Source organism: Mesoplodon bidens (genome assembly GCF_964165515.1).
Source record: "Mesoplodon bidens genome assembly, chromosome: 14".
Taxonomy (NCBI): Eukaryota; Metazoa; Chordata; class Mammalia; order Artiodactyla; family Ziphiidae; genus Mesoplodon; species Mesoplodon bidens.
In genome coordinates this window covers 22,979,125-23,002,493 of record NC_138170.1, presented here as the reverse complement: position 1 = coordinate 23,002,493, position 23,369 = coordinate 22,979,125, and the positions used below count along the sequence as shown (strand labels likewise).

The following is a 23,369-nucleotide window of genomic DNA, read 5'->3' as shown; positions in this document are numbered from 1 at the left end:
ACATCACCTTCCCCTGCAGCCTCAGTCCCTGGGTCATTGCTTACTGGGGCCCTTCTGGAAGTTTCCCTTGAAACGCACAGCCCGCCGTGCTGCTGTACAATATCTGAGCTGTGAGCCTGTGGTGGTCTGATGAGCAGGTGCGAGAGGGCAGACTCTGCTGAGCCCTCCTGCCTGCTTCACCAAATTGGAGTCTGTAACCCAGCTGCGGGGAGACCTTGTTGGGATGGGCCCGGGTTAAGCAGCCCTCGGTGGGGAGGTAGACACATCACTGAGGTGCCCCCAGAGGTTTTCCAAGGTACACCCACCGCATCTCCCCTCTCCCAAGACCCTCAGCTGAGGTGGCGGTGGTCTCGGCTGGCCTCGGCCGGCAGCGACTTGAAGCAGGGTTTCGGTTTCCAGCCAGAGATCGAGGTCGGGCCGCAGCAGTGACAGCACCGAATCCAAGCCACGAGACCCGTGGTCAGTGCCAAGGCCCTGGCCCTTCGGCTTTGCAGAAAAGAATTCCCACAAAGACAGAAAGTAGTGAAACAAGTAGAGTGTTTATTAGGAGGAAAAGGGTAAAGTACGCATGGATGGACACACGGGCGGACTCAGAATGAGAGTCGTGCCCTCATGGCAGTTTGAATCACTTATATGGGGCATTTCTTCCGGGTTTCCTTTGGCCGGTCATCTCGCTTTGCCTGGTTCTCAGTCTGTATTTGGTATATCTCAGGGTCCTCCCCTGTGTGTGCATCTCTTAGCCGAGATGGATTCTCGTGGAGAGGCCTATGGATACACTTGACATCACTCCCTTTTTGACCTCCAAGGAGCTTTCTAGTCTGGGAAGTCTCCTGACTTCGAGAATGAGGAATATGTGGTCTCTTACCTTCTCTCTGGGCAGGGCCCAGCCTCCTGTCTCGATTGTCCTGCTATTCTCGTCTGGGAGTATCGGGCCACAGGGAACAAATCTCCACTTGCTTACCTTGGGGGGGTGGCCATCTACGTCCTGCCTCAGTGGGACCCCTTGTCTTGCAGATGTGAGGGTGGGGGGCATATGACCCCTGAATTTGGCCGAAGCTCCGGATGACCCTGGATTCTGATGCCCCTTCTAACCCTCCCGAGACCCTCTAAAGAGACTGTCCCCAGCACTGTCCCGCGCGCCTCACTGTGACACCCGGCTGTTTTTCAGGTCCATCCCGCCTCCCGCTGCCTCGGGACGCCAGGTGCTGACCCCGCGGACCTGCCATGAAACCACACTTGAAGCAATGGAGACAAGGAATGCTCTGCGGGATATTCGCTTGGGGTCTCCTCTTCCTGGCGATCTTCCTGTACTTCACCGACAGCAACCCTGCCCAGCCCGCGCCCAGTTCCTTCTCCTTCCTGGAGACCAGGAGGCTGCTGCCCGCACAGGGAAGGCAGCGGGCCATCATGGGCGCCTCGGAGGGCTTGCCCGAGGGCGCGGACGCTCGCAGGGGGCTGCCCCGCAGACACCCGTATGGCCCCCTGCACGCAGGGCCAGGCGACCTGCGGGCGTGGGCCCCAGACGGCTTTGAAAATGAAGACGACTTCCTTTCGCCCCAGACGGGGAGAACATCGCAAAGCGCTTTCCCGCCGGAGGACGCCGCTCCGGGCACGTCGGGGGGCCCGGAGGGGGCTCGGTCGGCGCGCTGGGCCCGGGGGCGGCGGGCAAAGCGAGGGGCCCGGAGGCAGAGCCGGAGCGCGGAGCCCGGGGTGGGCGAGGACGGGCAGCGGCTGTACTCGTCCACGTCCCGGGCGCTCCTGCACCGGCTCTGGAAGGGCGACGCGTCGGCGCGGATGCTGCACCCGCGCCTGCAGAAGGCCATGGGCGCCTACCTGCGCGCCAACAAGCACGGCGTGCGCTTCCGGGGGCGCCGGGCGGCCGGGCGGAGCCGCACGGAGCTGCTGTGCGCCCTGCGGGGCCGCGTGCAGGTGCGCACCCTGGACGGCAGCGAGCCGCCCTTCTCGGCGCTCGGCTGGCGCGCGCTGGTCCCCGCCGTGCCGCTCGGCCGGCTGCTCCCGCGCGGGCTCCGGACCTGCGCCGTGGTCACGTCGGCCGGCGCCATCCTCAACTCGTCCCTGGGCGAAGAGATAGGTGGGTCCCCGCGGCCCCCTGCCCCCAAGGTGGCCGCTCCTGCACTGTGTTTCTGGCAAGTCTTAGGTCTTCCTTCCCTGGGACGGAATGACCTCGGCGGGTGGAATTCCAGCAGAGGTCTCCTTTGCGGAGACTCAGAGCAGAGACAGGCATCCTCCCAGGAGCTGGGGGCCCGGGAAAGGGAAGCCCGCGGCCCTCTCACCGCCCCGGTCTCAGGATCCACCTCCTGCAGAGCCCACGTTGTGCACTGACAGCTCCCAGCTGGGCCTGCACCCCTGATGACCCCTTAATGTGGCAGGAGCAGAAAGGACGGCAGGGGAAACCCCACCGGGCGACGAGCCTTAGGGGGCAGCTCCAAACAGGAGTTTGCAGGATGATAATTTTAACTCGTTCAAGGACTAAATCCCTGTCCCTGGGCTCTGCGGAGAGCCCGACAGCTGGTGAGAGTATTGATCCGGTGGGCACCGTCACCTCTAAGGTTGGCACACACCCAGCCTCTGGGTCCCAGCCGCCTCCCAGGGACCTTCTCCAGGATGGCAGATAACCAGCCGCAGCCTGGGCTTCCATCTTCCCTTCTGAACTGTCTTCAAATCCATTCCTGAGCCCTGAGCCCTGAGAACACCCCTGTTAGTCTGGCCTCTCCAGAGAAACAGACCGGTGGGATATGTATAGAGAGAAAGATTTATTTTAAGGCCTTGCCCCTGCCGTCCTAGCGGCTGGCAAATCTGAAGTCTGCAGGGCAGGAAGGTAGGCTGGCTGGAAATGCAGATAAGAGTTGATGTTGCTGCCTGAAGCCCCAAATCTGCGCGGCTGGCTGGCAGGCAGGCAGCTCGGGAGGGCTCCTGCATCTGGATGCAGAATCCCTTCTTCCCCAGGAACCTGCAGTCTAGTCCAATGTCCCTGAGTCCCCTCAGTGCCCAGCCCATCCTGGTGCTGCACCCGTGACCCTTTAGGCTCATTTAGCAAACACGCATGTAGCCTCTACTCTGTGCTGGCTTCCATACTAGGTACCAAGCAAACAAGTGTGGATCAGACGCAGCGTCTGCCTTGAGGCCAGATGTAAAACAACGCCCTCATACATTCTCCCAGGTGGATGGTGTTAGCTCGTAGCTGACCTGGACGTGACCTTCAGGGGGCACTGCCCACTTGATAGGAAGGAATCCTTGTTTCTGGGGCCCATTCATTGTTCCGTGTCCTCGAAGAGTGGCTGATACTCCAGAGCCATCTTGAAATAGGGTGACACCCTTATCATCAGGTTGCACAGCCCAGACCTCCTCCCACAGGCTCTTGGGAATGAGGCTGAATGTGAAATTTTTAAGAAGTTGAAAAAATAAGGCCCAAGTCTGGACTTGCAGCCTGGGGTCCCAGTGTCCCCGAGCTGACATTAAGCAGACTCGTAATCACGCTGTCTGTGTGTCACATAAGCTTGCATCCAAAGCCGAGTCGAGTGGCTGCTACCAATTAGAAAAGAGCATTGGTTCAGAGGCCCCCAGGGCCAAGTAAAGCCACACTTCTCTCTGGTTTTCGAGGACCATGATTAATCACGGAAGAAGGAATTTAAGCAGAACGCTTTAAAGCAGGCGGTGACTTGCTCTCGGTTTCTTTTTTTTTTTGCTTTGTTTTAAGCCCCACTGCATCATAGCTGCACATTCGCCTTGCTCTCACCTGCCCGGGAGAATTCCCTTGCTCTTTATTCTGGTGTAAATATCCCTGACTGGAGTCTTGTAAACTCTCCTCTATTCAGAATTTGGAAGAGAGTGTGAAAGAGACTGGGAATTCCACATTTCTGGGGAACATGACACGTCAGTTACATCTTTGTTAGTTTCTAGTATCCACATTTAATTGATAGCGTCTGCATTTATGCAAAGGTTCGTGATTAGAATCGTAGAAAGGCAACTGAAGAACAAACACTGAGAAAATTTTTTAAATTCTCTGTCGTTTTGCCTCAGTTCCTTTGAATCCAGTTTTATAGCTATCGATACCTTTTTAAGAGTATGTAACGTAACACAATTCAACTCGTAAAGACAAGAAGTCTCGCTTTTTTATAAGCTGGCATCTCTCAGCATCAGCCCTTGTGCCTGCCATGTGCTGACATTTCTCCTTCCGACTCCCCTGAACATACAGAGGCTTATCAACACACAGTTGTTAACACCTCTCCTGGTGAGAACAAATTCACATAGCAGAGTCCTTCAGGAAACTTGGAACCGGGCATGCTGTACTGTTAAGCTAAATCTGCCTTCATCCCAAAGCATCTACTTGTGAATTGGCTAAGTGAAGATTAGAAGTCTTGCAGGAGGTCGTGGTTTTATGAAAAACTGAGGGCAGAGCTAGAAAAGTTCCTGCAGGTTGCCCCCTGTCTGCCCTCTCTACCCCCCCTCCTGAGGGCTCAGCCCCTGCCCCACCCCATCCCCAGGGGACCAAGGAGGCGCCAGGGTTACAAGTGGCTCTGCTGGCTGCTCCCTGGGCAGTGCCGTCCTGTATCCCCAGTTCTGTTAGACTGAGTCATACCTTGTAACTGTTTAAACACCTCCACTTTGAATATGTTATTGAAAAGCAAACTGAACTGTTTTGGAAACGTGGAACATTCTTTTCTAGAGTGGTGAGATCTTTTTTCAGCCATTCCTGTAAATAATAATAATTTGGTAGTGAGATCAGTAGCAGCAATCCCGTGGAAACACACTGCAGATGAGAAAAGTGCTCTGAACTTACAGCTGTCGCCTTGAATGGGAGGTCAGGATCTGTTACTTGAAACTCGGATTCTGGGAAGTGTGTGGGAAATGGGAGAGTAGGGAGGAGGCTGTGTAGGGAGGGGGCATCTTCCCGTAGCGAGCTTGGGATTTGGCGTCCTGTTACCTTAAAAAAGCAAGAAAGCAGGTCATACAGTCATTCAACAAGCATGGGTCCCCAACTCTCCACCAGATACTGTGCTCGCCACTAGTGACAGAAAGATGGATGAGGCCCATCCCTAACCCTCAAATCCTCTGCTTGCTAGTGGGAAAGACAGACTATAAACAGACAATTCCAATATCACGGTTAGAAGGACAGACGGTTATGCACAGACAGACAGGGAGCTGTGAGTCGCACTAGCCGCTTTTGTCACAAAACACAACTGTACTTGAAACAGACGACTGATAGACATACTTAATTTAGACTTGGACGTTTGGCAGATATTTTCTCAAAAAGGAAGTAAGTAAGGCTTCACTTTTAGGAAAATAACTGACAGTGTTTGTTGCCAGTGATAAAATTACATCTTTCAACCCTGAGCTTGGAAGCTTCCCAAACTTAAAAAGTGATGAGATCCATGGTGACATTAATGATATTTGATACTTTATAATGAAATGCTTCAATATTTGAAAGACCTGCATTACTTATTGAACTGATAGCTTCCAAATGACCGTTGCACAGTGTTACAAAATACACATGGATGAATCATCCTTTATTCGTTTAATTGAAATATATTGGGTTGGCCAAAAAGTTCGTTTTTCCATAACATCTTACGCAACTTTTTGGCCAACCCAATAGTTGATTTACAATGTTCTGTTAGTTTCTGATGTACAGCAAAGTGATTCAGTTATACATACGTATATATATGTATTCTTTTTCAGATTCTTTTCCATTATAGGTTATTACAAGATATTGAATATAGTTCCCTGTGCTATGCAGTAGGTCCTTGTTGGTTACCTATTTTATATATAGTCGTGTGTATATGTCCATCCCAAACTCCTCATTTATCCCTCCCCCACCCGTTCCCCCTTTGGTAACCATAAATTTGTTTTCTGTCTGTGGGTCTATTTCTGTTTTGTAAATAAGTTCATTTGTATCATTTTTAAAGATTCCACATATAAGTGATATCATATATTCGTCTTTGTCTGACTTACTTTACTTAGCGTGATAATCTCTAGGTCCATCCATGTTGCTGCAAATGGCATCATTTCATTCTTTTTATGGCTGAGTAATATTCTATTGTATATATGGACCACATCTTCTTTATCCATTCATCTGTTGATGGACATTTAGGTTGCTTCCATGTCTTGGCTATTGTAAATAGTGCTGCTATGAACATTGGGGTGCGTGTGTCTTTTCGAATTAGAGTTTTGTCTTTTCCAAATAAATGCCCAGGAGTGGGATTGCTGGATTATATGGCAACTCTATTTTTAGCTTTTTAAGGAACCTGCATACTGTTTTCCACAGTGGCTGCACCGACTTAACATTCCCACCAAGCGGTGTAGGAGGGTTCCCTTTTCTCCACACCCTCTCAGCATTTATTACTTGTAAACTTTTCTCTTTTTAACTTTTGGCCATGCCGCACCATGCAGCATGCGGGATCTTAGCTCCCTGACCAGGGATCGAACCCGCACCCCCGGCGGTGGAAGCACAGAGTCTTAACCACTGGACCACCAGGGAAGTTCCTATTTGTAGATGTTTGGATAATGGCCATTCTGGCCTGTATGAGTGGTACCTCACTGCAGTTTTGATTTGCATTTCTCTATTAGCGATGTTAAGCATCTTTTCATGTGCCTGTTGGTCATCTGTATGTCTTCTTTAGAGAAATGTCTGTTTAGATCTTCTGCCCATTTTTTGACTGGGTCTTTTTTTTTTTTTTTTTTTTGGATGAATCATCCATTTTGAGAGCAAGATTAACCAATGGATTTTAATGTAACAGCACAAAAATTGATACTGTTTCACATTCCACACTGCCACTAACCTTTCAGAAACTAACTCTTGTGGAGTTACGATGAAGTATCAGAGGAGAATATTCCTAGTCATCTGGAAAGACTCTTGAAATACTCCCACCATTTTCAACGATATATCTGAGTCTTCATATACTTCAACTAAAGCAATATATTGCAACAGATTGAATAGAGAAACAGGTATATGAAACCAACTATCTTCTAAAAAGCCAGGCGTTAAAGAGATTTGCAAACATTTCAAACAGTGCCCTTCTCACTATTTTTTGAAATGTAGTTATTTCTCATAAAAATGTATTTTACAGATAAATTAATAAATAAACATTTACAATTTTTCTATTTTACTCACTAATGTGATATATTCTGAAATCTGTAATCAAGATAAACAAAAGGTCTCTGGGTTGTCAGTAATTTTCAAGAGTGTAAAGTCATCCGGAGACCAAAAAGTGAGAACCACTGCTTTGGGTGATCTGATTTTTCTAGCTCAAGTATCATCTGAATTTTTATGACGAAATACTATTCAATAATAATAATAAGACAAATCATTACCCGCCCAAATTGCAAACGTGTGCATAAATTGTGAAGTAAAGAAAGTTGGAAGTATTGGGGGGTTTGGGCATCATTTATGCAAAGCATAGATCGCGTCAAATCTGGAGATTGGCAAACTTTATTTTTCCTTTTTTTTAAGAGCCAGGTAGTAAATATTTTAGGCTGTGTGAGCCATAGGGACTTTGTCACAACCCTGCTGTTACAGACGACAGATAAACACCAGTGAGTCTGTTACAGTACAACTTTATTTACTAAAATATGCCATAGCTTGCCGACTCCTGGAAAATTTCCCCTAGAAGAATGTTGTAGGATTTTTGGATGGCATGTGTCCCAAAAGTATAGTGATTTTGATGCTCAAAACTGGCATCCAAATTCTTCCGAGTTCTGAGCTTGTGGAGAAGGGCAACCTGTTTCGTAACGTGGTTCTAATGCTGGCATGCCCGCTGAGTGCTGCTTAGGGAAGGTGGAAGCTACCTCCCAAGGAGACCCTCAGAAGGGATGGCAGATACGCAAGAAGAAGGCCGGCTGCTTTAGGGGCTGGTGCAGGCTCTGGCCACAGTGCATGCAGCGTGGACCTACAAGGCTCTTTGACAAATCAGAGATACGTGATCTCACTTCTCACTCTCTCACAGACAGGCTTTGTTGTTTGCTCCAAGTTAAATTAGGAACGTGCATGGGGTTTTTGAAGCTGAAGAAAACGCATAGAAATTCCCTATCGCTGATTAACTGCTTTCAGCCCTGTTTCTGGGAAACACATTAGACTTCACAAAGCAGTCTAGATACACACATATGTCTTGAAATTTCCTGTGTAAAGCATGTCTTTCAAGACCGTGAACACATACCAAGTATCTAAATATAACTTAGATGATATAGGACCGCTTGTAATGGATTGCTATGTTTTTATGTTTATTTGCCCCCAGCCAGGATCTCATTCTAAATAAATAAGTATGCCAAACAGTGTGTGTGGGTATCTGAATTTCATTGGGGTCTAGTTAGCTTCAGGTATTGAAAGATTTGCTTTAAGATATTTTCCTAGATTATGCTGATTTTTATGCAGAGGGGAAAAAAGTAAGCTTGTCACTTATGTGCCCTCAGATTCCCACGATGCAGTTTTGAGATTTAACTCTGCTCCTACACGTGGCTACGAGAAGGATGTTGGAAATAAAACCACCGTCCGCATCATTAATTCCCAGGTAAGATGGGTGGACTGTTTTCACAGTGGACTGTTTCCTAGGTAAATAGCTTAACTGGGTGAATGAAGAGAAATCACCCAGTTATCCATGACCACGACCTTGCTTATTTCTAAAGGTCTTGTAATTATAAAGAATTAGTGAGGAAAAATGCAGAGAAATGGGAATTCGTGTGTGCTGTGAGTAGGAAGAAAGTAAATAAGATCAAAAGGAAAAATCAGAGTAGAGGTACAAATATATATATGTAACATATTGCATTTTGTGAACTGAGGAAAAGAAAGGTACACAGAGTAAATCATGGGGATGGAGGGGAGAAAAGCAAAGGAACAGAATTCAAGGGTCAGAAGAACAGCTCAGAAACTTTACTTTATTATTGAACATTTTAAAAAGGAAAATATCTCTTTTTTGTATGTTCTCAATAAGAATGTTTTCCAAAATTCATAGCAAAATTCATCGCAGAACAAACCACAATAATTTCTAGAGTTTCAAACTGTATAGAAAAAAATGGGGTGATGAGCAATTTATGGTGAGTTTGTTGCAGAACCAAAGATCAGCTTTCTTCATCGGGCTCTGGGCTCGCAGCCTACAGTGGTGAGAAACAGGCCCCGGTTTCCTGAATTCAGAGACGCCACTGATTGAAGATTCCTCATATGTCTGATGACAGCTTTTAAGAGAGGAGGACATAAGCCCCAGCAAATTAAAATACAGGTCCCTCGTGAGATACTCCCTAACTTCAGAAATATTAAAATGCGAAGGAAAAGAGGGCATCTTAAAAACTGTGGGAAAATTCCATCTTAAAAATGAAGCAAATCAAATGCATCCTTTTTCCCCCAGACTATAGTTGACAAAAGCTGATTGGCAGGTGAGACTGAAGGACTCACTCAGGACCAGAGAGGGCCCCAGAGGGGGGACAGTCATACCGGGTGGATTCACGTCTCCTGGCCTCTGGGCCCAATTTGTCCTGAGGTTGGCACTCAGTAGGCCTTCTAGGCCTGCAGCTGTCTCTCCAGTGGCCAGTGAGGGCAGTTGTCGTTGGCGGGGGCTTACTCAGCCAGGAGTTGCATCAGGAGCTAGTGCCTCTAGATGACTCCAGTGCTGCTGCTTTTTTTTTTTTTTTTTTTTTTTTTTTTGGTGGCGCCGCATGGCTTGCGGGCTCTTAGTTCCACGACCGGGGATTGAACCCAGGCCCTTGGCAATGAAGGCCCAGAATCCTAACCACTGGACCACCAGGGAAATCCCTGGTTCCTTTCTTAAAAAAGAAAGCCCTCCTTTGTCTAAATATTTCCTTAGTGCCTTAGCGTGTAAAGCCTGCCTCTCTCCCTCCCCCAGAAACTTTTTTTTTTCTTGCTCCAAAGCTCCTTTTAAAATTTTTTTTTTTTTTTTTTTTTTTTTTGCGGTACGCGGGCCTCTCACTGTTGTGGCCTCTCCCATTGCGGACCACAGGCTCCGGACGTGCAGGCTCAGCGGCCATGGCTCACGGGCCCAGCCGCTCCGCGGCATGTGGGATCTTCCCGGACCGGGGCACAAACCCGTGTCCCCTGCATTGGCAGGCGGACTCTCAACCACTGCGCCACCAGGGAAACCCTCCTTTTTAAAATTTTTACCTCTTTTTAAAATATAATTGTGAAGGCCCAAACCCTTGTTTTGAAATGATTCTGCTATGTATTTGCAGATTCTGACCAACCCCAGGCATCACTTCATTGACAGTTCGTTGTATAAAGATGTCATCTTGGTGGCCTGGGACCCAGCTCCATATTCTGCAAATCTTCACCTGGTGAGTATTTCCTTGGTGCCCCCACCCTTGTGGGTCAGCCAGCGCCTTTGACCGATACATAATGGGAGTAAGTCAGGGATGAAACTTTGACAGGCAGAATGAAATCAATTGTGGGTGCGAATTAAATTCACATGTGTTCACACAGTTTGAGTCCCGGTTGCAGTAGCACCCTTGCTGAGCGAAGTCCCTCTGACGCTAAAGTGTTTTTCTGGAGGATTTAAAAAACAGAAACAAAAATGTACAAGGTCTAGATGTTCAGAAAGTCCTAGCGACACCAGAGGTTGGGCTGCTTAAACTCCGAATTTTTCCACTGTGAGACGGTTACATCACCTTTCAAGTAGTTACAAGACCTTTTGAAATACATGGGAAGTTCTTGGCAAGAAAGGCTAACTTTGGGAATCCTTATTATTGAAATGGAACGTGTCACAGGCTTTTCCTGAGTGTGCCACTCTTGGCTTCTGCCTCCAAATCTTTTTAATCTTATACGATACAGTGTAAACAAGGTTATTACTAGCCATCAAAATATAAGCAAGGTATCAGTACATTCACGGCCTCTCTACTTTTGGTGAAACCTGGCGTGAAGAGCCAGCGCAGTTGTTCTGAAAGGGGGCTGGGAAGATCGGTTACAGTTTAGCCCCGTGAGCGATGCTGTCAGCTGTGCCAGGGTCTGTGGACTTGTTCTGCCGTGAACCGAGAGGATGCCAGCTTCCTAAGATGAATGTGGGAAATGTGGGAACAGAGCTCAGCCCCACCGGGGGTAACTATCCAGGAGAGCTTCCCACAGTCGATGGTCCCTCTGGAAGGAGCATTCTGTCATCATGCCTCCTAAGACAGAGGCTGGACACATACCTGGCAGGATTATAACTATTCTCAACCAGGAGTTCACATCAGAGCCCATTTCCCAGGAATCCGGGCATATCCATCCTCCATGTGTGGGGTTTTTTTTTTGGTTTTTTAAAATTATTTATTTATTTATTTGGTTGCACTGGGTCTTTGTTGTGGCAGGTGGGCTCCTTAGTTGTGGGATGTGAACTCTTAGTTGCAGCATGCATGTGGGATCTAGTTCCCTGACCAGGGGTCGAACCCAGGGCCTCTGCATTGGGAGCGCAGAGTCTTCACCACTGAGCCACCTGGGAAGTCCCCCATGTGTGTTTTCAAGAATGCTCTCTGGTTGATTCTCCTATACACCATCTACTGAGAACCAGTATCAAGTGGGTGTTTGAACTTGTCAGCTTCCTTCCAGCCTGAGGTTCTGTGGTTTTAAGTTCTGACAGCTTTCTTGCTGTTGGTGGACCCATGAGAGGCTGTGGCTGTTGGCCCCTGCTTTCTCTCTCCCTGCCCCAGGGTTTGGGGGCACAGTTCACTAAAGATGATCTGGCCTGTCCCTGTCAAATTTTTTTTTTTTTTTTCTTTTTGCGGTATGTGGGCCTCTCACTGCCGTGGCCTCTCCCGTTGCGGAGCACAGGCTCCGGACGCGCAGGCCCAGCGGCCATGGCTCACGGGCCCAGCCGCTCCGCGGCATATGGGATCCTCCCAGACCGGGGCACGAACCTGTATCCCCTGCATCGTCAGGCGGACTCTCAACCACTGCGCCACCAGGGAGGCCCAAAATTTTTAAAGCCACAGACCCCATTCAACCAGGGACTATTCCTTGGGATCTTCATCCAAGCCCATCTTTGGCTGAGTTGTCTGTTTGAAAGGACTGTCAGAGTCCTATGAGCTGAGCCTCTCCCCACACACCTCCAAATCCCGTTTCTCGGTGGCACCTGAGACACTTCTGAAGGCTTGTTTTTTAAATCAACCTTACTGTTTATTTTTTCCTTACAGTGATTTTTGTGTAACCGATGTAAGTGCACATTTTGATGGGTAGTAGCAAGTGTATAGTCCTGTATCCAGCACCACAATTAAGGAACAGAATCTTTCCGCTGCTGCAGAGAGTCCCCTGTGCCCACCCATCCATCTCCCAGACCCGACCCGAGACCCAGGCAATTACTGACATCTTTCTGCGCTAGAGATTAGATTGGGAAAACATATTTCTGAAATACAGTGATTGAAACTACAGCCATGGGCCATCTGGCCATGTATTTTTGGTTTTGTTTCTTTTTTTTCCTTGCTTTTTTTTCTTTTTGTTTTTTCTTCTTCTTCTTCTTTTTTTTTTTTTTGGTGTGTCCCTGTTTTTGTAAATAAAGTTTTATTGGAACACAGCCTCGCCCATTCATCTTGTACCCTCGGTGGCTGCTTTCCAAGTAGATACACAGCAGAGCCCAGTAGTAGCAGCAGACACTCTATGGCCCTAAAACCCTGATGTGTTTACTATCTGGCCCTTTCCAGAAAAGTCCAGTGACCCCACCCTAGCCCTTCTCCCTCATTTTACTAAAGAATAAGTCACCGGTTCCCCAGGCTAGACCTCACCTCTGTACTCACCCCCTCATCCAGTGCGGAAATGCCTGCAGAAGAGCGGGTCCGCATCCCCTCCCAGCCCGGCCCCTCGGCCTCTAAATACCCCGCAACGCGGGCGCTGCCCGGCTTCCTCTTCACGGCGTGGTCCTCTGACTGTGTTATTTTTTCCTCTTAGTGGTACAAGAAGCCGGATTACAACCTGTTCACTCCGTATGTTCAGCACCGTCAGAGAAACCCAAACCAACCATTTTACATTCTTCACCCCAAGTTTATCTGGCAGCTTTGGGACATCATCCAGGAGAACACGAAGGAGAAGATCCAGCCGAACCCGCCGTCATCGGGCTTCCTTGGTAGGTGGATGCCAGAAGGCAGGATGGCTGGGCAGCGGGGTGAGGCTTAGGGTTTAACAAGTATACATTCGTGTTAGATGATAAGAGCACCTAGAAGGTGGCTTTAGAGGGAAAATAGATGAACTGAAAAGAGCGCAAAGACACTGTCCCAGTTTCCAATGGGCACGTAACACCTCCCCCAGCCCAACATTTCCAAGGGTGAAACGAGGACTGCTTTACCTTCCCTCATGACGGGTGGGTCAAGATGGGCCCGGCTGGGTGACCCCTCCGTTCCACAGGCCTCGTGGGGTCACTTGCACGTATTCAGCTGTGTCATGGGGTGGCCTCACTCCCCTGCCTGGCCCCTCGGCGGGGACAGCTGGGAGGCTGGCTCAGCTGGACTGGTGACCGTCTGCCTGCAGGCGGTGGCCTCACGGGAACTGAACCCTTGACGGAAGCTCAGGGCTCCTGGCAAGTTTTCCAACGACAGGAAATAGAAGCTGCGGTTTCTCAGGGTGGAGGCCTGGGGACTCCCTGTGGGTCACCAAGAGACTCAAGGGCTGGAGACCCCAGGGCCAGCTGGGACCTACCACCCACTCGCGTGCATATTGCTGATGTGGGCCCGGATGAAGGATGGGAGTTTGTGGCCAGAGGACCACACCCCAGACGTTGCAAGTTTCCTGGTAGGTCTGGGCTTTGAGTACCGGATTCTAGAGCCATGTCCCACTCTCTCCAGCAGACCCGCCAGCTGCAATCTGAGAATGGACTTCCTGTAACAAGGGCATCACACTTGGCTCTCGTGTATTTTTCTGCAGCCAGGCTTCGATCCACAAGTTTGCGGTCTTAACCCACTTCTTTTCCTGTGTTTCAGCCTCTTGCCCCAACATTTCCTTGGTTTTACCTGAATAGGGTAATATTAAGGGAGGTCTTAGATCCCCTTGGCCATGTGAAAGCTACCGTGGAACCAGAGGATAGTAACTTTTTCCATAAACCACTGCTCATGTTCTCCACCCTAACTTCGATGGATTTACACCCTGCACCTTAACTCGGGTGCACAGTAGGTCCCCATGACTAAAGGAGCGTTTGTGGAGGTGACACGGGGTGGTGAGGGATGCGAAGGCGCAGGAGTATCCGAAGCGAGCCTTGTGGGTTTTGAAGCGGGTTCGAGGTACTATAAAAATGTGAAATATTTTACGCAGAATTCAAGACAGATTAACGACGCCGCGTGCTATTTTCCTCAAGCATAACTCCTCCCACCCATTTTATGTCGTGCCATCAAGATGCTTTGTTTCCAAGTCACTTTGCGAAATCCTAAGTGCTGTGTCTTTTGTGCGGTTTCACGGAATCCTGCGGATTTAGGGAAGAACGTTTAACGGGATGGAATGGGTCTGAGACAGCGTAACAGGACGCGGCCATCTGATCAAGCCTTTTTCCCATCCGTGCCTCCCCGTGAATTCCTGCGGCCGATATTTGATTACAGCAAGAGCTTGGGAGACCCGTGAGGGCTGTCAGGTACCCTTACTGTCAACGTGCAGTTTGAAGGTTTCCACTGACATAGTCGTAGCTGGAGGACACTATTTCCTCATGTGTTGAAAGAAATCCTGCCACGTGTGGACAGCTTCCTTTCACAGCTATTTGCTGAGCGTTTGTTTGGAGTTTTCAGGGGCTGCTGCTTGCCTGGGTGGCATCTTTTCCGGGGTGAAGGGGACTGCAGTGGGATGTCACTGCAGGGGTGTCGGCTGGGCTGAGCGACAGTCCTTCTCTGCTGTCACTGGGTTTCCAACCATGGGCGAGTCACTGACTCGTGTGAAAGTCCCTGTGCTCCTGGGAGAAAAGGGAGTCATAACAACACCTTTTTATCAGGCCGTTCGCAATCATTATTATTTTCTAGTACTGTCCTGTCCAGTATAGCGGCTACTAGCCACAGGTGGCTGCTTAGATTTAAGTTAATTAGGACCAAATAAAAGGAAAATTGCTCTTCCTTGGTGCACGAGCCCCATTTCAAACTCTCAAAGCTATGTGCTCCCGGTGGCTCAGTCCTAGGCAGTGTAGACGGAGACCGTCTCCACCACAGGGAAGGCTGTAAAGGACAGCACTGCTACATCCTGGTGACCACAAAAGGATGAAAAGGAGCTCATGGAGAAGGTATCAGGGTCCCACTGGACACTGTGCCCTGTGGGTGGGGACACACGGGATAGAAGATGTTTGCTATTATCAATCAGATTTCCTGAAGATAAATTCCCAGGAGAATGAGTGCTGAGCAAAGGGTATGGCGTGTCGATCATTGTTGGGAAGCGCTGACTTACCGCTTTTTCTTTGAATTCTGACCAGAGGCCATATTTGTCCTTCCGGGTCACACTGACTTACCTCTTTTTCTTTGAATTCTGACCAGAGGCCATATTTGTCCTTCCGGGTCACAGAAGGACAGCCTTACAATAGTAAGTGCCTCAGAGACGTATGCCGTGAACCATCCGCTTCTCCAGAGCAGCAGTGAAGGGATTCTTACCCCTCTGGCACTGCACATGTATTTTTTAAATTAGAAGGAAGTAGCGTGGATCCAGGCGATTTAGATGCTCCATGGGACCGGTTTCTCTGGAACAGCTCCTTCGCTTTGTTAGGTCCCTTACCCTCAGCCCGCTGGGAGCTGCTTGTTCACACATGAGGGACATTTCTCTTGCATCCCCAGTTGGATACTGGAGGTTTTCTCTCGTTTTTGGTACTAGGCGGTGGGTTTTGACCGCACCACGGCCTGGCTGAGGATAGGGAATCATTTCCTTGGAATCCCATTGTTTCGGTGTAGCTCTCATACAGACGGATGTTGTCACAGATGGTCCGTGAGCTCGTCTGGGGTCCTGCAGCCTGGCTGGATGGTTTTGCCACCTGAGGTGGTGGGGCCTCCAGCCCAGCAGGAGGCCCAGCTTCACCCCCCAGGGCTCAGGGCTGAGCATCGTCAGGCAGATGGGCCCGGTGCACCGGCCCTACCAGCAGCAAAGAGAAGGGACTCCTCTAGCCTACAGGTGACAAGGCCTTTATTGTACAAACCACCAACGCCTCGTCCTGCCTCTACTGATTATATCATAAGTGATGTTTCTAGAATTCACAGATGCAAACGCTAGAATCTCAGCCTAGTTAATACATGCACAAGAATAATATGCTTAAAAACAAGTCATAACTTCCTTTCTTTTCCATTTTATTTTGAGTTTGGGGTTCTAATTTTCCAATATATCATCCAAACTCAGATGTTAACACAAAATAATAACACATTAACCCAAACTAATAAGCCACTTAACATCCATATTTATGAGTGTGTAAAACCAATCACCTTATGTTGATCAGGAACAGTTTTTTACATTTACATTTTGTTACATTTTACATTTAAATTCACTATTTATTCACATTAAATAGTGAATCCTGATCAAATAATACAATATAAATGAGCTAAAAACTTGGCTTTCAAGTATTATTTATGCATTATATGATTTTACTTAATATAGTAGATGCCTCTTAAATTATTTTATTTCATGAAATGCAAATTTCCAAACCATCTTTTAATTACAGATATTTTCTGGAATTATCACTTAAAATGTCACTTGTGCTCCTTCAATAATCTTAAGTATAGTTCTCATAATTTTCCATCTTATGATGAATTTATGGGGAAACCACAGAATAGCTGCTAGATTTCCATTAGATCAGCATATTCAATACACTTAACCTTTCACCGTCACCCCTCATTCAGAAACATGTTTTGCAGTGTTTTATTGGACATTCTCAGAAATTTCTAGTTTACCTCACATGTGAATTATGTTCAAGTGCTACCTGGAATGGATGAAAGCCAGTATTTTTCCCGTCATTTGCATTAGGTTCTGTTTATATCCATAGCTTATTTTGCTCCACGTTAAAAGGATCCGTTCATCAAGGAAAAAATTCTATTACTGTGAACGATTTGGGGTGTTGTTACTTTAAATATTTTGCCAGGTGCAAAGTAAGACAGTTTTCGTGTGAGCACGATTAAGGTAAAGGCTCAATGATTAAACTCTGCTGGACTCTGACACATATCAAAGGCATCTATATATATGCAAAGTAGAGCTTTATAGGGGAACCTCATTCATTCAGGGTCTGTGATCATCTGAACATGGGTGGAAGTTTGCTTCTTATCCAGGTTGTGGACAAATAAATGAGTGTACATACTGCTTGTTATGCTGAGTCATATCATGTGACATTTTATTAAGACCAGTGGAAATGCTTTTTAATTGGCTTGATAATTATATTGAATTATACAATATTTTAAAACCCGTAATTTGGCAAATGAATGCCTCTTGAGTCATAATTGCCCAGGAAAATTTGCACTTCTTTTTCTTCAAATGAATCCCTCCTCATTTGTAAAAACTGGCCAAAAAACTTAACATTAATTGAATTATGAATTATGTTCAAAGATTTTTAAGAACTGGCTGCATGCCCATTTTGATTGGCTTGGAAAAATACATTAAAAAGTGTCTCGGTATTGATCTGCCCATCAAAAAGTCTGGCTCCACATTGAAAGCAGTAAAATTTTATTAGTGATGAAAGCAGTTACTTTTTGGTAGTCCATAAACAAAATTATGTAACATAAAAGTTCCTTAAGTGATTGTTTAAAAAAATTCTTTACTGAATAGCACCGCATTCGATGGTTTGTATTCGTTTCGCTTTTTGGGTAATCCCGAGCATTCCTAAGAAAGGAAATGGAAAACACAAAAAAAACATTTTTAGCATAACCAGCTGTGAATTCCCCGTGTCGGCCTGGCATGGGATGGGAAAATGATTAGGAGCTAACGTGATACTGTGAATTTCCAGGTATATACGGCATCTGTGCAGAAAAGAGCAACCATGGCAGGCCTGACTGCCGATGGCTGGGAGCCCTGCTTGCAGGGTTGACCCTTGGCTGGCATCTGGGAGCCTGGGTTTGGGGAGGCCCCCTTAGGTGCCAGGGTGGGTCACTGTGCCCAGATGCTTATGCAGCAGTGGGTCCACGCCCAGCACCTGCTTCCTTCTGGAGTCTGGAATGCTGGTGTGTGCCAGGAACAGCAGGCCTGTGATAAATCACTGGCTATGTGCTGCGTCTGGTGGGTCCTCCTAGCAAATCATCAAACCCGGAAGTAAGCTGGGGCCTCCCAGCACGGTACCTTGTCAGTGTACCTCAGAGAACATCTGAGGACCGCGTGTTGGTGTTGACGTCACTTGTGGATGACAGGGCCCAGCATCACAACACATCAGAAGAGATGCTGGTGGCAGTGCTCAGACATTGTTCTCAGTGCAGTAGTTAAGACGCTTTCTTCAAGTTGTCCTAAGAACTGTAGGTTATGAGCTTGCCACCTACTGTGAAACTTAAAGTTTCATTCTTTAGTTGGATTTACTTAATTTTTTTTCTTAAAGAAACTTTCTCCGAATCCCCAGTTTTCAGCACTGTGCCCAGTTGAATATATGTGTGAGATTACTTGAAGAGGCTTCTAACCGTGCTTGACAGCTCTGGTCTCTCCCGGTCTGGTCCCAACCCTATAGGTCCCACAGTCTCTCCGCCCCACACATACCCTGAGCTGTGCCAGGACTGTTACACCCCTCCTGACACTGAGGTCCACCTAGGTCCCCTTTGCAATACATGAAGAAGTTTCATCTTCAGGGTTTTGTGTGTGACTAAGTACTCTTAACTCCTAGGAAAAGTGATGTGCAGGTATAACCACATTTAATAATGATTTTCAGTATTTATTATATGACGGAGTCTGAATCTAAACTCAAATTTATGTGTGATATCGGCCTTAATTAATTAATAAGCAGAGTATACGTATGCCAAATGAAATGCATGCTGTCTAAAATAAATTTTAAATAAGAAAAAATATCCTCCACCTTTGATTTCATAAATCTTGTCCACCTTTCACATGTACCAATGAGTTATAAATTGATTTTCCCTTCCCTTTGAAGGTGCTGCCATACCGATTCTGATATCAGGACTACAGCTGGTTGTCATTTAATCACTTAGAGCAGATTCGGCTCTAACTTAAATTTTAGGATGCTCTGGACCAAGGCTCATGGTTATAGGAACCCACAAGTTCATATGGAAGCACAAAATGAGATGCAAAAACCAGGAGGATGTACACAGATAACTCAAAATAAGACACTTCCTGAACCTCTGTCGGCCTTCAGTTTGGACGGCCATGAACTATCTAGCAAATTTCAGTATTTCTGAAGCTCTAGAAGTCACTATAAAATATAAAGTATTTATATATGAAAATGCAAAAATATACCTATTTACTTACAGTGAAACCATAACTGTTTGCCCAGTCATATGACGAAACCTATATTGTCTATTTAATAAATACATGATTTAAAATGTATTGATAGTAGTTCACTAGCAGTAAGAGGAAACCTTGTCTCTGGAAAACTTCCCAGAAAACAATAACCAGATTCGAGCACTTAGTAGATCTTTGAGGCCAAGTAGATAGCAAGGACATCTAGAGAAATTACTCAAACTTCTTCTTACTTGGGTGTGCATAGCAGTTCAACTCTAGGTTAGTTGTCTAACATGCAGAATGGTCAGCTACTAAGGAGACACCTCCGGGATCCTTACAGTAGACTTTTTCAAAGAATACGTATGTGAGACCAGCCTGGTCCTCCAAGCATGGTAAGCAGACCAGCACTGGTCCGGGAACGTTTGTTATTAGTCTACGACTAGATCAGTGTAGAAACTGAACGTATTTGGAAGGTTTTATAGCAATTTGACATAGCATGGCAACCTAATATGTGATCATTTTTCTAGCAGTTCATTGTTCGTGTATTTTACAGAAATATTGGTCAGTGATGGATAGGAATTTTTTAATGGCCCTTCACCACAGGTTGTTTAGGAATGCTTGTTAAAAATTCCGTTTCCTTGGGAGTTCCCTGGTGATCCAGTGGTTAAGACTCCGCCCTTGCAATGCAGGGGGCATGGGTTCGATCCCTGGTCTGGTCGGGGGAACTAAGATCCCACATGCCACGTGGCATGGCCAAAAAAAAAACACTCCATTTCCTGGACCCCAACATACACCAGGGAACCCAGGTCTCTAGGGATGGAGACAAGCCCGGGAATCTGCATTTTAACAAGCTGCCAGGTTGTCCTTTCACGCTGAAGGCTGAGAACTGCTTTTGAGGAAGGACAGCAGCATCTCTCAGGAATGACAGTGGCTTCTGAAAGCCACCCACTTGGAGAGCAGAGTTGCAAAGGTGACAGCTAGTGCACGCTGGTCGCAGCCCCCGTGGATGAGGCTGTGTTCTGGGCTGACAGTAACGAGAGTGTGGTTTCTAGACACAGTTCCATGCTCATTTATCAGAAGCTTTTGTGCAAAAGCCACCCTTGAAGGGGACGTCCCTCGTGGCGCAGTGGTTAAGAATCCACCTGCCAATGCAGGGGACACGGGTTCGAGCCCTGGTCCGGGAAGATCCCACATGCCGCAGAGCAACTAAGCCCGCGACCCACAGCTACTGAGCCCGTGTGCCACAACTACGGAAGCCGGCGCACCTAGAGCCCGTGCACCGCAGTGAAGAGGAGCCCTCGCTCTTCACAACTAGAGAAAGCCTGTGCACAGCAATGAAGACCCAATGCAGCCAAAAATAAATAAATAAATAAATAAATAAATTTATTTTTAAAAAACATAAAAAAAGATACCCTTGAAGCCTCTTCACTGCGCTGCAGGAAAACTGTTGTAATAAATATACTGGGGGAGGATGTTCAGGAATGAAGGATTCATCCCTGAACATGGAGGATTCTGGGATGCTTTGATGTGGTTCCTTGGGCACAGCTGGCCACACGCCACGCCCGGGGAAGGGAAGGGAGGGCGGGCGGCCAGCGTGCGCCCTGATGGGCAAACACTGAAGCGTCTTCAGCTCCACAGACACAGGCCTGTGACTCTCACCCAGAGACACACACAGCAGAGGCGGCCTTGCTCATCAAAGGTTTAAAGTCACAGGAATAAACGAATGTAATTCTCCGGGCACATGGCTTTCTCATCCACTGTGTCAATTCCTCGTGGGTGATTTTGTGAGGATGAGGAGAAACGTACACAGAGCAGGGATACCAGGGGGGAAGGAGGGGGCAGGATAGTTTGGGAGTTTGGGATTGACGTGTACACACGACTATATTTAAAAGAGATAACCAATAAGGACCTATTGTATAGCGCAGGGAACTCTGCTCAATATCCTGTAATAACTTAAGTGGAAAAAGAATTTGAAAAAGGATTAAAAAAAACAAAAGAGGCAGAGATCTTATCTCCTGTGCGATGCTGGGCTGGTGCCCGCCCCCTCGGTGACTTGAGGAAGAAGGTGCTGGTCCTCGGTTCTCTCTTGGCTTCACCTGGATCACGGTCACGGTGGGCAGGCCCATGGACACTCGGAGAAGGGGAGAAGGGAGCCTGCAGAGCTGGGAGGAAGAGGGGGACTGACCAGGGACTTGAAGTTTCGACGCAGCTGTTGGGAACAGTGTCACTTCCTAGACCTTGACGTGAAGAATCTCTGTCTCTCGTTACGAGCATGGTTTACTCTCAGCCACAGCAGCTTCGTGGCCCTCAAGGCACCTCCTAACGTCTTCTCAGCAGGACACCAGGGTCCTCTCTGGCATCCTTTCTGCTTCCCCTCCGCTTCTTCCCCCCACCCCGCCCTGCCCAAGATGGTACCTGCGGGTTCAGGCCTCACCTCCCTGGGGAAATTTCTGGATCCCCAGGCAAAACCAGGCCCTTCGCACTGCTCCCCTGGGCCCCTCGTGCCATACTTTCTCCAGTTGTGGGGATTTTCATGATGCACGCACAGTTGATTAATTAGAAATAGGATTGTCCTCTGCAGAGAAACCTTGTCTGTAAGAGGAGCTAAATGTGTGACTTCATGTGTTTTTCATAACAAGGGATATCCTTTCATAAAAGGGCTAAGCATATTTTTTATTCTTTTGTTTTCCTCTTGGGGTGTTTTTGTTTGTTTGTTTGGTTGGTTTTTTTGGCAGCATGCGGCATGTGGGATCTTAGTTCCCCACCCAGGGATCGAACCCACACCCCTTTCATTGGAAGCGCGGAGTCTTAACCACAGGATCTCCAGGGAAGTCCATATGTTTTTTAAGTTTAAAGAATGTTAACAAAGATGATGGTGGAGCTAGGAAAGGAAAGCTCTTCAGCACAGATCCAGAATGAGATCTGCTCAATGGTCATATGGCTTTATAGCTATTTTGAACATTAAAAAAAAAAAGAAATGAAAGCAACTTTAATATTGATAGTTCCAGTGAGAAAAATAATTTTAATATTAATTTTGAACTCTGTGTCTCCATCTCTTTCCGTTTAAGCAACTATTTTAGCATCTGTTTTTCTATAACATGTGCTTCTTTGTTATATCACAGTCCTGCTGCAAATCAGTTGCACCTGCATGTAGAAGGTGGTACATGATATTCTGACTTGGGGATGCAGATCTGGCGCTGACTGTCCTTTCCCTAAGTTTGATCACTTTTGTCTTTTCTTCTCTCATTCCTGGGCCCCCAGCGGTCAACTGGGCGAGTGAATGTTTCATAGCATGACGTCTTAACACGCCCCCAGCCCCCAAACCGCACGCGTGCCACTCACTGGAAGTTAGAGCCACAAAGTGAAGCCGACAAGGAAGGGGGCACAGGGCAGGAATCTCCTGCCCCAGCCGTGCCCCTCCACCCCCTCCCCTTCAAAGACGTCCCCCACCTCGTTACCTTTAAAAAAGCAAGAAAGCAGGTCATATAGTCATTCAACAAGCACGGGCCCCCAACTCTCCACCAGATACTGTGCTCGCCACTAGTGACAGAAAGATGGATGAGGCCCAGCCCTAACCCCCAGATCCCCTGCCGTCTGGTGGGAAAGACAGGCTGTAAACAGACAATTCCAATGTCACGGTCAGAAGGACAGAGAGATGTGTAGACAGACAGGGAAGGCACGACCGCGAATCCGGATCCAGCGTGAGGGCCGACACGGCCCCTCCCCGCGTTGCTCACGGCTCCGGTCTCTCCTGCAGGCATCCTGCTCATGATGGCCCTGTGCGGCGAGGTGCACGTGTACGAGTACATCCCGTCCGTGAGGCAGACGGACCTGTGCCACTACCACGAGCCCTACTACGACGCGGCCTGCACGCTGGGCGCTTACCACCCGCTGCTCTACGAGAAGCTGCTGGTGCAGCGGCTCAACACGGGCGCCCAGGGCGACCTGCACCGGAAGGGCAAGGTCGTGCTGCCCGGGCTGCGGGCCGTGCGCTGCCCGCCGGGAGCCTGAGGGGCCGGCCGGGCTCCGTCCGAGTCCTGGAGATGCTGGAAGGTGCCCTGGAGGTGGCGCGGCCTTCGGTCGCCAG

At 47.9% G+C, this 23,369-nt stretch overlaps 1 protein-coding gene across 1 annotated transcript; it reads left to right on the top strand.

Moving 5' to 3' along the window:
* Positions 1-1,224: 1,224 nt before the first annotated feature.
* ST6GAL2 (ST6 beta-galactoside alpha-2,6-sialyltransferase 2) lies at positions 1,225-23,293 on the top strand (the record flags this gene model as incomplete). Its single annotated transcript, XM_081254182.1, has 5 exons — positions 1,225-2,092; positions 8,425-8,522; positions 10,192-10,293; positions 12,869-13,043; positions 23,040-23,293. The coding sequence occupies 5 exons, from the start codon at positions 1,225-1,227 to the stop codon at positions 23,291-23,293; spliced, it is 1,497 nt and encodes a 498-aa protein (XP_081110308.1).
* Between the last annotated feature and the right edge of the window lie 76 nt (positions 23,294-23,369).